This window comes from Octopus bimaculoides, chromosome 2 (genome assembly GCF_046866305.1).
Source record: "Octopus bimaculoides isolate indiv1 chromosome 2, ASM4686630v1, whole genome shotgun sequence".
NCBI classification, from domain to species: Eukaryota; Metazoa; Mollusca; class Cephalopoda; order Octopoda; family Octopodidae; genus Octopus; species Octopus bimaculoides.
Window position 1 is genome coordinate 32,764,506 of NC_142929.1, and position 14,314 is coordinate 32,778,819.

Genomic DNA, 14,314 nt, shown 5'->3' on the forward strand with positions numbered 1-14,314 from the left:
ATATTAACAAGGACATATATTATACAGGGTGTCCACAAAGTTTGGGTACATGGGGATTAACACATACTTTAAAAAATTATCATTTGTTATATCTAATTGTTTATCTTATGATTTCATTTACTCCATGTACCTACATGGGGATTAACACATACTTTAAGAAATTATTATTTCTTATGTTCAATTGTTTATTTTATGATGCTAGTGCCGTTGGACTGGCTCCTGTGCAGGTGGCATGTAAAAAACACCATTTCGAGCGTGGCCGTTGCCAGTACCGCCTGACTGACCTTCATGCCAGTGGCACGTAAAAGCACCCACTACACTCTCGGAGTGGTTGGCGTTAGGAAGGGCATCCAGCTGTAGAAACTCTGCCAAATCAGATTGGAGCCTGGTGTAGCTATCTGGTTCACCAGTCCTCAGTCAAATCGTCCAACCCATGCTAGCATGGAAAGCGGACGTTAAACGATGATGATGATGATGATGATTTTATTTACTCCATGTACCCAGACTTTGTGGACACCCTGTACAAAGACACGTCATATAAAAATGTAATTCTGTAATCATAAATAAAAGACACGGTCAGTCATTTTACACCACTGAATATATGTTCTCTGACAGGTTTATAGTTGAGCCTGTAGCAGTAAAGACCTCTGGTGTTCTTGGCCCCACCAGACCTGATCCCTGCTCAATGCAATCAGGGTGGAGATGGCTATCTGCAACTGCAAGCCCCGTGAGTCAGAGTGAATGTACCAGTGCATCTCCCTCACCATCTTCCGAGGCAATGACTTTTCCATTTTGTCTGCTGGGACCATGGGGGAATCTAACTTACAGGAAATTGTACATTCCATTCCTTGACGTAGAGTGACCTCATATAAATTGCAGTTACAAGTTATATTGAATAATAATAATAAATAGCCTTTCTACTAAAGGCACAAGGCCTGAAAGTTTGGGAAGGGGACAAGTTGATTACATCGACCCCAGTGTTTCAGTGGTACTTAATTTATTGACCTCAAAAGGATGAAAGACAAAGTCGACCTCGGATGAATTTGAACTCAGAACATAGTGACAGGCAAAATGCCGCTAAGCATGTCATCCAGCATGCTAACAAGTCTGCCAGTTCACCACCTTAATAATAATAATCCTTTCTGCAATAGGCACAAGGCCTGAAATTTGTGGGAAGTGGGTAAGTCGATAACATCAACTCCAGTGTTCCACTGGTACTTAATTTATCGACCCTGAAAGAATAAAAAGCATAGTCGACCTCAGTAGAATTTGAACTCAGAATGTAACAACAGATGAAATACCACTCAATATTTCACCTGGCTTGCTAATAATTCTGCCATCTCACCACATAATAATAATAATAATAATAATGATAATAATAATAATAATAGCAATAACAATAATAATAACAATAACAATAATAATGATAATAATATGCTGAAATTAAACCTCATTGAGCTGTCTCTAATAATTTTCAATGCTGTAATTTCACCTGTCATGACTAAATATGTAAATATGAGTAAAAAAATGTCATCTCAGTTCATGTTTCTAGGCAAGGCATGTACTATCATGATGTTTCACTTCAGTTTAGCTCTAATAGCATTCTGGCCAAAGTCACTTCAGCCACAATCATCGGTACTTTTCCTATGAATTGCAATGCTAAGACTATGTTATCCAATGTGCCACTATCCTTTCAGGATGCTAGTGATGTAAAGTAAGGGAGGTGGAGGCGCAATGGCCCAGTGGTTAGGGCAGCAGACTCGCGGTCATAGGATCGCGGTTTCGATTCCCAGACCGGGCGTTGTGAGTGTTTATTGAGCGAAAACACCTAAAGCTCCATTAGGCTCCGGCAGGGGATGGTGGCGAACCCTGCTGTACTATTCCACCACAACTTTCTCTCACTCTTACTTCCTGTTTCTGTTGTGCCTGTAATTCAAAGGGTCAGTCTTGTGACACTGTGTCACGCTGAATATCCCCGAGAACTACGTTAAGGGTACACATGTCTGTGGAGTGCTCAGCCACTTGCACGTTAATTTCACAAGCAGGTTGTTCCGTTGATTGGATCAACTGGAACCCTCGACGTCGTAAATGACGGAGTGCCAACAGCAAATGTAAGGGAGATGTAGCTGTGATTTCTTGCAGGGAAAATAACCACTATCAGGTCAAGACTAAAGGACACAAACAGACACAAATGGACACACACACACACACACATATTTGCAATGGGCTTCTTTCTTAATATTCCATCTATGAGATTTATCCCACAGGGCTTTGGTCAAACTGAAGCTATAGAAGAAGATACTTGCCCAAAGGCGCCATGCAGTGGAATTGAATTCAAAACTAAATTGCTGCGAAGCAAACTTCATAACTTCTCACTGCCATGCCAATACTTTACTCATACCAGTTACATTGAAAGAAAACAACTTTACAGTTGAAACTGCTTAACATGTTACGTTGCCAATGTCTTATTTTCTGTAAATGATTTTCTCATAAAACCTAGAAACTTCACTTTTATTGATAAGTGACAACAGAAAGCTATGTGCTTTCTTCCATCTCCTCTCAAAGCAATACCAATGTGTATAAAACAGTTCTAACAAAAGACAAGAATTTGTTATACTAAAAACTTATATCTCTATACTATGGATATTTTCGTCATTATCATCTCCATCACCAGCATTGTTGTCATCATTGTCCTCGTCACTGTCATCATAATCATACTCATGATGCTCACCACCATCATGATGATTGTCATGGACATCATCATCACCATCATCATCATCAATTGTATTATCATCATTGGTTTCATATCTGTTTATCTTATGATTGTCTTGATTAAAGAAAAAGAGAAAAAAAATGTCCACAGCACTAGTTACTTGTCCATTGTCAATATCGTTTACTATCTCAGGACCTTGTTTATCTCAGACTGAATCTAATTACCACAGCTCACCATTTTATTTTTCTTTCTACCATAAACAATCACCCAAACCATAACACACCTTAACCCAAGTATGTATACATACACATATACATACACACACTCACATATGTGTGTGTGTGTATGTATCAAATATTCTCACTACCCATCAAAACCACCACAGTCTCCTGTCTCATCCCTATCTTCTATCACTCTTTCATCTTCTATCGCTTTCTTTTATCCTTAATATTCAAATATCCTTTTACTCTGCCTCTCTCTTTTATGTCTTATTTCACTCTCTTCCTTTCACTCTCTTTCCCAAGTTTCTCTCCAATTCTTTCATCACCGTCTCCTTTTTCTCTCCTTCCCCTCATTATCATTTCCCTCTCATTCTCTCATTTTTGCTCTTTCTATTCATTCTGCACTATCTTGTTTTCTCTCTTTATTTCTTCCTTTATTTCTATATCTACATATCTTCGACTTTCCCTTGATTTCTCTTTCTGTTATCTCTCTTCCACCTTTATTCACACACCACTCACTTTACATTTTCTCAAACAGCATTGATATGTTTCAGATATCCAACAACAAATATCCATCCAGTCACTTGCACTCGGTATATCTCGCCAATCCAATAACATCCACATTGATATTTATGTATCAAAGGTTAGTGTATTTAGGTAAATAACCTCAATTCTGTTTTGGTCAGCTAGCAACTCTTCAGTTACTATATAACGGAAAGTAAAGAAAGAGAGGCTGAGAGAGAAATGGGGAAGAGAAGAGGAATAAGTTTATGATAAAATCAGAGTGATAGGGATACGGAGAGAATGAGAACGGGGAAAATGAAATAAAATATAACTCTAGCATAAACATCTAAATGAAAAATCTCAGCATGAAAGGAAAAGAGACAAAAGCGTTTGGCTGGGGTAAAAGTTTGAAGATAACTAATTGCATCATTATTAGGTCAATAAATGCACAAATGGATTATACTCCATCTTTTCCTGCTTCTGAAAAATGGACTGATTCACTGATATAGAAGGGTCAGTTGAGTTCAGAGAAAATATTACCATTAACATTAGACTCTGATTAAGAAGTAATGGATATATTAGATAGAGATGAAAACATATACATACATACATAAATAGAAATGTATGTATGTATATACACTCATAAATCCATATATATATATATATATTATACATAAATAAAAATATATATAATTGTGTTTTTGCGTATGTGTATATTTGTGTGTTTGTGTGTAAATGAATGTATGTATACACACACACAAATATATATGCATGTATATATTTGCAACTATATAAAACCAAAGAGCTCCAAGGTATGAAGTGTAATGAGGATTCATTTGGACTCTGTTGGTAGTATTTACAGTAGATAGGTAAACTGTACAATATACGCAAGATATTTTAAGTTGAAATATAATTCCAGAAAACATTGTTTGCATAGACTAAGAAAATGTAAGCAACATGTTAACAGTGGTAGGTCAGAAATAAATAAGTCAAATTATGAAAATTTTTGAATAGATACTAAATTCAGTGAATTTGAGTATGTATTGAGCCAAGATTTATCCAGTTTCAGAAATTCTATGAATAAATCTATAAATATTCATCTGAACCCAGGTGTCTAGTCACAAGATATAATGTCTAATACACACACACACACACACACATATATACGATGTATAAATGCCTGAAGGCAGATTCAAATTGAGATTTAAATTATGAGTGACACAAAGAAAATGAAATAATTCAAACTGAGATTTAAAAACAAGTAACATTTTCAGAGTATCTACAAAAATTATCAACATACTACACCATATGCCAATAATTTAACCCTTGTCTCTTGATTTTTTTTTTTTTTTTTTTTGTCTTTTTGTACAAAAAATAAGAAATTATCTACTTCAAAATGTAACATACGTGTAATGTGTTTTTTACCTTGAAAGATTCAAGAAATCACATTTGTTGGTAATTGTAAATATACTTCGATTTTCTTTATTGTAGAAACATGAATAGACAATAATTCAACAGTGTTCGTTCGTTCAGTCATTCATTCATTCATTCATACATACATACGTGTGTGTGTGTGTGTGTGTGCAATTAATAAAAAATGCACCTGAAACAGTTATAGTGAACCTTTAACCCATTTGTATTCTTATTTTACATACATACATACATATATATATATACACACATACATATATACACACATATATATACACACATTTATATACACACATATACTATAAACACACACACACATATATATATATACACACACATATATATATATACACACACATATATATACACATATATACATACACATATATACACACATACATATACACACACACATATATATACACATACACACACATATATATACATATATATATACACATATTTACACACACATACATATACATACACATGTATATACACATATATATACACACACACACACACATATATACATCTATATATATACATATATATGCACATATATATATACACATATGTATACACATATATATACACACATATATACACATGCACATACATACACACACACATACACACACACACAGGCATACAAACACACATGCATACACACACAAACACCACAGACCCTCCTAAAACTAGATACCAATATCTGAGCATTATCTAAGCATAGTAAAATTACCTATGAAGAAAAACCAACCAATGCTAAGTGATCTCCACAAACTAGAATCCACAAAGCCTTTCCATTTTACAAGAATAAAGGATAACTCAGATTAATGAGACAAAGTAATAAGAAATTCACAGCCAAATATAACAAATGTGTATTCCCATCATCAAATGCCAAACGGATATCACTATGGTTTCAACACCTGGGTATATATTTATTATTAAAACTATTACAAGTTACATTAGTTAGTGGGGAAATTGTTTTGAGCTTCGGTGGGAGGTCTCCTCAAATGTCAAGAATCTTTCGCAGGATTCTTGTAGAATACAAGATTACTCTTTTCCACAGATCAACAATACAGGCCTCAATTCTAATATCCTCCAGTAGTTTAGATGTTGTGCCAATTACTGCAGTAATAATTGTCATCTTCCCCACCATTTGATAATAGAGTATCAACTCTGTCATCATATGGTATGCATAGTCTATGGTACTACACTGCCTTAGTTTGTTTTTTGGGGTTTTTTTGTCTTATTATATGTGGTCTCCTCAGTTCAATAGTATGGTTACTCTTTATAGGAAATCCCATAAAATCTTTTAATTATTATTCTATGTCAGAAACTGTGGCTTGCATTCATACCACTTTTCTGTTATTTCCACACACCAACTTAACATCTCAATGATTTACCGTCAAGTTAGAAGTTTTTAGGGGGTTTGCTTCGAGAATTGCATTCCCTCGCGTTCAGTAAAAATGTGTTTATTATGGTAGTTTGACTTTTAGAGTCCCTCTTAGCATGAGGCATCCTTGTATAGTAATGCCCTTATATAATTTAATAATATATATATATATATGTATATATATATGTATATATATATATATATATATATATATATATATATATATATATATATATATCCAGAGAAAGAAGATGAACAAACAGAAAAAAAAGCAACAACGTGAGGACGTGGTACATGTAAAGTATTAGCAAATGCTCAAGGAAGGAAAGGAAGACAGTTTAACGTTTTGAGCAATGCTCTTCTTCAGAAACAGAGGAAAGTCCAAGAGAAAGGAAGACGGAGGAGGAAAATCACCAATGATTCACATGTGGTTACATTTTGAAAAATATACATACACACACACACACACACACACACACACACACACACATATACACACAAATATATATACATACATGCGCACAAATATATATATATATATACATACATATATATATATTTATATATATATATATGTATATATATATATATAAATACATGCACAAATATATAAAAAGATAATGTTTATTATTATATTAGGAGAGTATACATACATTTTAACACTTTACAGTATACTTACATTTATATATAATTCTATACATCGATCTAAAACAACAGGATTACTAAAGGAAGACCGGAATTAAAGAGAGGAGAAAACCAAAATGTCTCATGATATTCATTGAAGGATTTTATGTCACATATTCTCATTTTAAAAATCATCTCCGGTTAATCGTTGAGAGGACATTTATGTTGCGTTGGCAGAATGGAAAAGATTATTATTATTATTTGCCAAGGTGAACTTAGCCTTTCACTCATTTGCAGTCTATAAAACAAGTCCCAGTGTGATCAGAATAATCAACTATACCTCCCACAGACACATACCCCAAAGAAACTTCAGGCTTTTTGCCTATAGTAGAAAGGATTATTATTATTATTATTATTATTATTATTATTATTATTATTATTATATTAATTCGTTTTTTTTTTTACTTTATGTCTGTTTTTCAATGTATATTATAGTAGAAAGAAGTGGATGAAGAGGAATGATGGAAGAAGAGTTGGATAGAAGCAAAAGGAGGAGGAAATCGAGGAGGAAGGGCAGTAGGATATAGATAAAAACACATACCTCCACCACATGAAGAAGTGCAGTGTGACCAATCTGTATACTGCCAACTGAATTCTGGAATTCGGTGGCTAGCATTCTCATTTGGCACAGTATACTCAAACTCAACTCCAGGATTTGTCGACTGCAGTAACAACTATAAAGAGAAAATGAAACAATGAAATTAGCAACAGAGTAAATTATAAGGACTAATAGTCACAACTAGCTCCTTTTATTCTGTTTCCTGATGAGTGTGTAGCCATTTGGTTTGCATGTTCATCTGACAGGTAGGTTTTAAGTTTCTAGAAGTTGGTGAGGCAAATGATTAGGTCAATGATATCTCAAAAGTTTATGAGTTTTGAGAAGACTTCTTTTCTTGTACTATATACATAATCTCTATGTATATTGAAATAAGGCAATATATCTTTCTACTCATTTGCAATGATAACAGGGTCACTGTCATTTGTTATCAGGGTAGTCTGCAACAGGACCTCATAGAAATGGTCCTTTTACTTATAAATTACATCTTTGCATTCCTCTTTTAATGTACATTTTTTCCATAATTGCATGCATTAAACAGAAATTATTGAGGAAGATTTTTTACAACTGACTACCTAACCTGTTGCCAACCTTCACTTGTTTCTAAGCAAAGTAATACTCCCTCCTAGCCAGAAACATTTTTCATAAGAAGACTGGCAAAGAAAATCATTTGTATGATGGTAACTCATAAAAAAAGCACCTAGTATAATCTATTAAATGGTTGGTGATTGGAAGGGCATCTAGCTGTAGAAACCATACCAAAACAAACAGAATCGAATGCAGCCCTCTATCTCATCTGTCCTTGTCGAACAATCCAACCCATGCCAGCATAGAAGAACATTAAATGATGATGATGATAATGATTATATACATACACATATAAGTTTATGTATATTGATAAATGTATTTGTATATGTATACATACATGTGTGTATGTGCATATAAATACACACACACATGGAATACATAAAGAGAATTTACATAAATTAATAGGACTAAAGAGAAAAACAATAAGATATATCATTTTCATACAAGTATTTAATCATTCAATATCCATATGTATCTTTTGAATAAAAAAAATAAACTCATTGATAAATTGATAAATTATTCACAATGAATCATACTTCTAATGATTAATTTCTCAAAGAAACTGTTGGAGCTCTAGATTAAATAATGTACTGCATTTTGTTGTGTACGTTACTTTTGATTTGGAATCATCTACAACTTAGCTTTAACTTATCATTCCTAACATGTCAATGACATAAATACCATTAATAAATTTGAGTTGATTCATACAGCTAGATTTGCATCCTCTAAACGTATTGCTTTTGTGATGTGTGTGTGTCTGTTCATATATGTATGAGATTATAGACTATAGTTTCTTATAGTTTCATAAATAATTGTTCTCAAATTCCTCAGTGCCTTAAGTAAATTATACATATATTTATATATATATATATATGCACATATATATATATATATATATATATATATATATAAAACTTAGATTTGTTTCGATCAAAGATTGGTCCAGGCCATGTCTAACTTAATAGCACCACCTGATAGGATTATCCAAATCCTGTTTACAGTCAAGTTTGGTCTATGTTCTATTCAAGTAGTGAGTTCTTAATGAGTGAGTTGTATCTAGGTATGGGTGGCTTGTCTGGTATTCTTTGAAGAAGATATATATATATATATATATATATATATATATATATATAGTGTGTGTGTGTGTGTGAATTTGTTCAGGTATGGCAGATGCAGGCACAGCTATGTGGTTAAGAAGTTTGCTTCCCAATAATTTAATTTGGCGTTCAATCCCACTGTATATTGGCTTAGTATAGTCCAAGATCTGTCTCTACAGTGAACTGCCTGAAGGAAAATATCCTTATGTCGCTCCCTTGGGGTGGTACAAAAACCAACTCAAATCAACCCTGAAAAGCACCAACATCTACCCCGCACACTGGGAAGATATCTCGGCAAACAGACCCTGCTGGAGACACACCATCAAAATGGGTTCTGCAGGCTTCAAGAAAGCCAGAGTCGCAAGAGCTGAACTCAAGAGACGGAAAAGAAAACAGCACCTTCTCCTTCCCAAACCACCCCCTTCTATCCCAGGAAAATGAACTGGATTGCAAGCTCAGAAACATGAGATGCAGCCAACAAACATATACAAAGGACTGGGAGATATGATAACTTGCTGTACTTGAAAAGATGCATCAAGCTAAGTAAAACCACTGTCTTCCATACATACAGGTGCTGGTGTCACATAAAAAGTACCCATGCTGGTGCTGCATAAACACACCTATTCTGGTGCTGCATAAATGTACCTGTGCTAGTGGCATGTAAAAATCACCCAGTACACTCAGTTGAGTGGTTGGTGTTTGGAAGAGCATCCAGCTGTGAAGACCATGCTATAGCAGACAAATGCAGTTTGGACAGCTCCCAGCTGAACAACTCTATGTAAATGACTGCAAGCTGGACAAGGAGGACAATGACAACATAAAACCGTCTAACCCATGCCAGCATAGAAAACAGACACTAAACGATGATGATGACGGTGACATACATATAAACAATGGTTTTCTTCAAGTTTCTCTCTATCAAATCAACTCAACTCACAAGTCTAAAACTGAAGAGTTAGAAATAGCAAAAGTACCTATTAAACAAGGATAAATCACATATAAGTTTATGGAACATTATATATATAAGTTAGCATGGAAAAAATATTTCAGTTGATATTCCTAGTCTGGATGTGTACACTTCGTGTGTGTGTGCCTCTCTGTGTGTGCGTCATTTGTGTATGTGTGTGTGTATGCATGCATGTGTGTGTGTCTGTGCCTCTGTGAGTGTATGTGTGTGTGTGCCTCTGTGCATGCACATGTGCTTCTTTGTGCATGTGTGTGTGTGAATGAATGTTATCATGAGGTTTTGTCCTGTGATCTCTGGAGTCAAGTAGATTAACTAGTATCTACACAATCACAATTTAGCAATTGTCTGCAATTAAAAGTCGGGTATGTCGTAATGAGCAATAGGGTTGATGCTCTATTGATAGACACCTTTGATCATAAAGCATTTTAAAGCAATTGACTCATTTGTCTGATAACTGACAGATCAAATATAAAAAGAAAAAGGAAGACTTGTGAAAACAAAAGCTAAACGAAATAGTCTTACTGTAATAAAATGATGGAGTTATAATGCCAAAAGAGAGAAAGTGAGAGAGAGAAAGAGAAAGAGAGGCTATAACTGTTTCAAAGAGGTTAAAGAAAAACAAAAACCTAGAAGCTGAGGAAACTTGTGATCGTGTACATCAAAAAGGGTGAAAAAAAAACACACAATAAAATTCATAAAATTCGTGATTTTATCTGAAATCGTGCTTTGCATCATAATAGATTTATATCAGACATATAAAATACAATTACACTGTTATATTCACAACTGTTTTCTCATTATTTTGTGATATTTGTATAGATCTTCAACTATCAAAGTCTCTCAGCTTACATCTATGACCTAGTCGCTGGTAATGCTTATGTGTGTGTGTGTGTGTATGCTTGAGTGTGCACATATATGCATATATATACGCATATATGTATTATCTTCTTTGTCATCGTCATCATTATCATTTTAAATCTGCTTTCCATGTTGACATGCATTGATGATCCATGCTTATGACCTCTTTGCCACATCTCTTAAACTGATGGGAGAAGAAGAGTAGGAACATCAGCTCATGTGTTATTCTGAGCCTGGAGACCTGGTTCAAATGCTAGCAACGTCGTATATATATATATATATATATATATATATATATATATATATATGCATATATATATGTGTGTGTATGTTTGTGTCTGTCCTCCACCACTGCTTGACAATCATTGTTGGAGTGTTTACTTCCCCATGACATAGCAGTTTGGCAAATAAGACCGATAGAATAAATACCAGGCTTAAAAAAAAGGTAAGTACTGGGTCGATTCATTCAACTAAATATTCTTTAAGGTGGTGCCCCAGTATGGCCGTAGTCTAATGACTGAAACAAATAAAGGATAGAAAATAATAACTGATAGCTTCTGTTATCTATGTGATGAAATTATTGATTGAGGGGAAGAGGGGGGAGGACAATGATGAAAAGAAGAAGAAAATTATATATACCTTTGTGTGTTTGTGTGTGTATATTTGTGTAAGTTTATATGTAAACTTCTTTGCATCATGAAAGAAATCATATAACAAAGTTAACTGAGACACCATCTGTTTCGATGACAAGTGTTCCAGTTGGTCCAATCAATGGAACAGCCTGCTTGTGGTATTAATGTGCAACTGGCTGAGCACTCCACAGACACACACATAACCTTAACATAGTTCTCAAAGGAATTCAACACAAGTTAATGTGACAAGGCTATCCCTTTGAATTACAGGTACTACTCATTTTTTCCAGCTGAGTGGACTGGAGTAACATGAAATAAAGTGCGTCACTCAAGGATACAACACACCACCAGGTATCAAACTCATGACCCTATGATCATGAGCTCAATACCCCAAGCACTAAGCCATGTGCTTTCGAAATTAAACATAATGAAATTATATATTTATAGATTGCTTACAAGTAATAAACAATAATAATATCAAAAAAGAGCACTCAGAGAGCGCAAACCTATGCCAAGGCAACACCAACGTCTTCTCAACGATTAGCCAAAGATGATTTTTAAAATGAGAATATTTGAAATAAACTCAACAACTGCTCTCACAAACAAGAATACTAAAAATGAACCTGACTGCTCTCAAAAATTAAGTAAAAGAAAAAAACAGGAAAAATAATCCAGAAGCCTTGTCCACAACCAGATCAATCCCCAAATCTAATTAATTTATACCAGCCACAAGGCCACACAACCTTGAAAGTTTCATCCAAATCCACCCAGCAGTTCTTGAGATATATTGTCCATGGACAAACAAGCAAACAAACAAACACGACTGAAAACAATACCTCCGCCTTAGTGAAGACGGAGGTAAAAATAGACAAGTAGTGTGAAACGTACCATAATTGTTAGTGGTTCTTTTAAAGGTCCAACAGCATTGAAGCTTTCAACATCTCCTTCACGTGAATAATGGACAATTGTGCCAGCTATTTCATAGTCACCACTCCATTCAATAAACCATCCCCCATTCAAATAGTATTCTCCATTCTGGTTACGCAGGGCTAGATAGTTGTGTTCTGCAGATTGTGCACCTTTCAATTCATTGACAAATATATTTCGAGCCCCTGCTGGGATCATTTTCACTTCTTGGTATCCTTAAAGAAGAAATAAAAAAAAGTTTTAAAATTGTGTTAATGCATGGATGTGTTTGCATACATGCATACATACATACATATAAGATAATCAACCGTTTAAACAATTAGGTAAACAAATCCATACGTGTGTGTGTGTGTGTGCGTGCGTGCACACTTGTGTGAATGTGTTTACATACACATACATTCACACTTGGATTTGATGGTTCAAACAGGAGATATAGAATTCAATAGACAAAGTAGATTTACCAAGTACTATACATGAAACTCTTTGCACTTAAATGAATTATGTAGCTTTACAGCTATATAGTAAAGAAGTTTATGTATGTATATGTGTATGTATAGATATATAAATATGAATAAATACACATGTGCTCACACACACACACACACACACACATATATAGTGGGTGTTGGGTTAAAGAAAAAGCAGGAACATCAATTAATTATGATTTTATGCAACATATTCCCCTCTCAGATACACACTTATTGCAATGGTCCTTCAGTTTTTAAGTCCTGTAAAAGAACTCAGAAAATTGGGTCTCCAGCCAGGCCTTTTGTGATACCCTTAAAACTAGGAACTTTTCAGCACCCCCTTGTGTGTGTATGTATGTATATATATATATATATACATGCACACACAGATTGACTATGCCTTGCTCCAGTGTCTGTTTGGCATGGTTTCTGTGACTGGATGCAATACCTAATGCCAACTACTTCACAATGTGTACTGAGTGCTTTTTTCATGAGACCAGCGCTAGTGAGGTTGTCATAAGACTACAAACAGTAAGTGAGGAGGCAACTTTATGCTAGGAGAATAAGAAGTTGAAGAGAGTAATGTGTGAGAGAAAAGATCCAGAGCAGAACAAGTTCCTTGCTTCAGATGAGATACATGACTACTCACACTTTAACAGAGAATGGAGATTGAGGAAGAAAGTAATATAAGTGGTGATGAGGCGTTACAGTGGACTTTCAGGATACAAGGTGGGAAAGAATAGGTGAGGCAGTGGTGCCGGAAGTGAGTGGGGGAGTAGGGGATGTCTAATAGTATGGCATAGCATTTCTATTTTGCCTCTTCTATGCGTCTGAGGCTGTCCTCAAATTTACCTTCCTGCTGTCCTCAAATTTACCTTCCTGCCTTTGCGGTATTTGGTGGACGGTATGTTGAGCATACAACTACATCAATTTGTTTTATGTGTACTATTAAAGTATCACATACAGAGTTTGAGTGTGATAGTAGTAGTAGGGGTGTGACATCTTCTCGGATGTACATTGCAACTCCCCCATGACTTCTATCCCTTCTGTCTGTTCGGAGTACGGCATACTCTGGTATATTTATCTCCGCATCTGCTATATTAGGTGTTAGATGCTTTTCGGTAAGCACCATGCATATTGCTTGATTGCATGTTACTAGGTCTTTCAAGTATAGGAACTTGTCTTTGCCGCCTGTTCGTAATAGGCCCCGGATATTCAGTAGGAATATGGGTGTGATATCTGTGCAGGGATACATATATATATATATATA

At 34.9% G+C, this 14,314-nt stretch overlaps 1 protein-coding gene across 2 annotated transcripts in view; it reads right to left on the reverse strand.

Moving 5' to 3' along the window:
* The window catches only part of LOC106871710 (A disintegrin and metalloproteinase with thrombospondin motifs 6), a 294,912-nt gene that overhangs the window by 81,456 nt on the left and 199,142 nt on the right, over window positions 1–14,314 (reverse strand). For both annotated transcript variants that reach the window (XM_052976060.2, XM_052976057.2), the window contains exons 16-17: window positions 12,539–12,792; window positions 7,494–7,626 (exon numbers count right to left, since the gene is read on the reverse strand). In XM_052976060.2, the coding sequence (XP_052832020.1) occupies window positions 7,494–7,626; window positions 12,539–12,792 (387 nt within the window). The remainder of the gene's footprint in view (window positions 1–7,493; window positions 7,627–12,538; window positions 12,793–14,314) is intronic.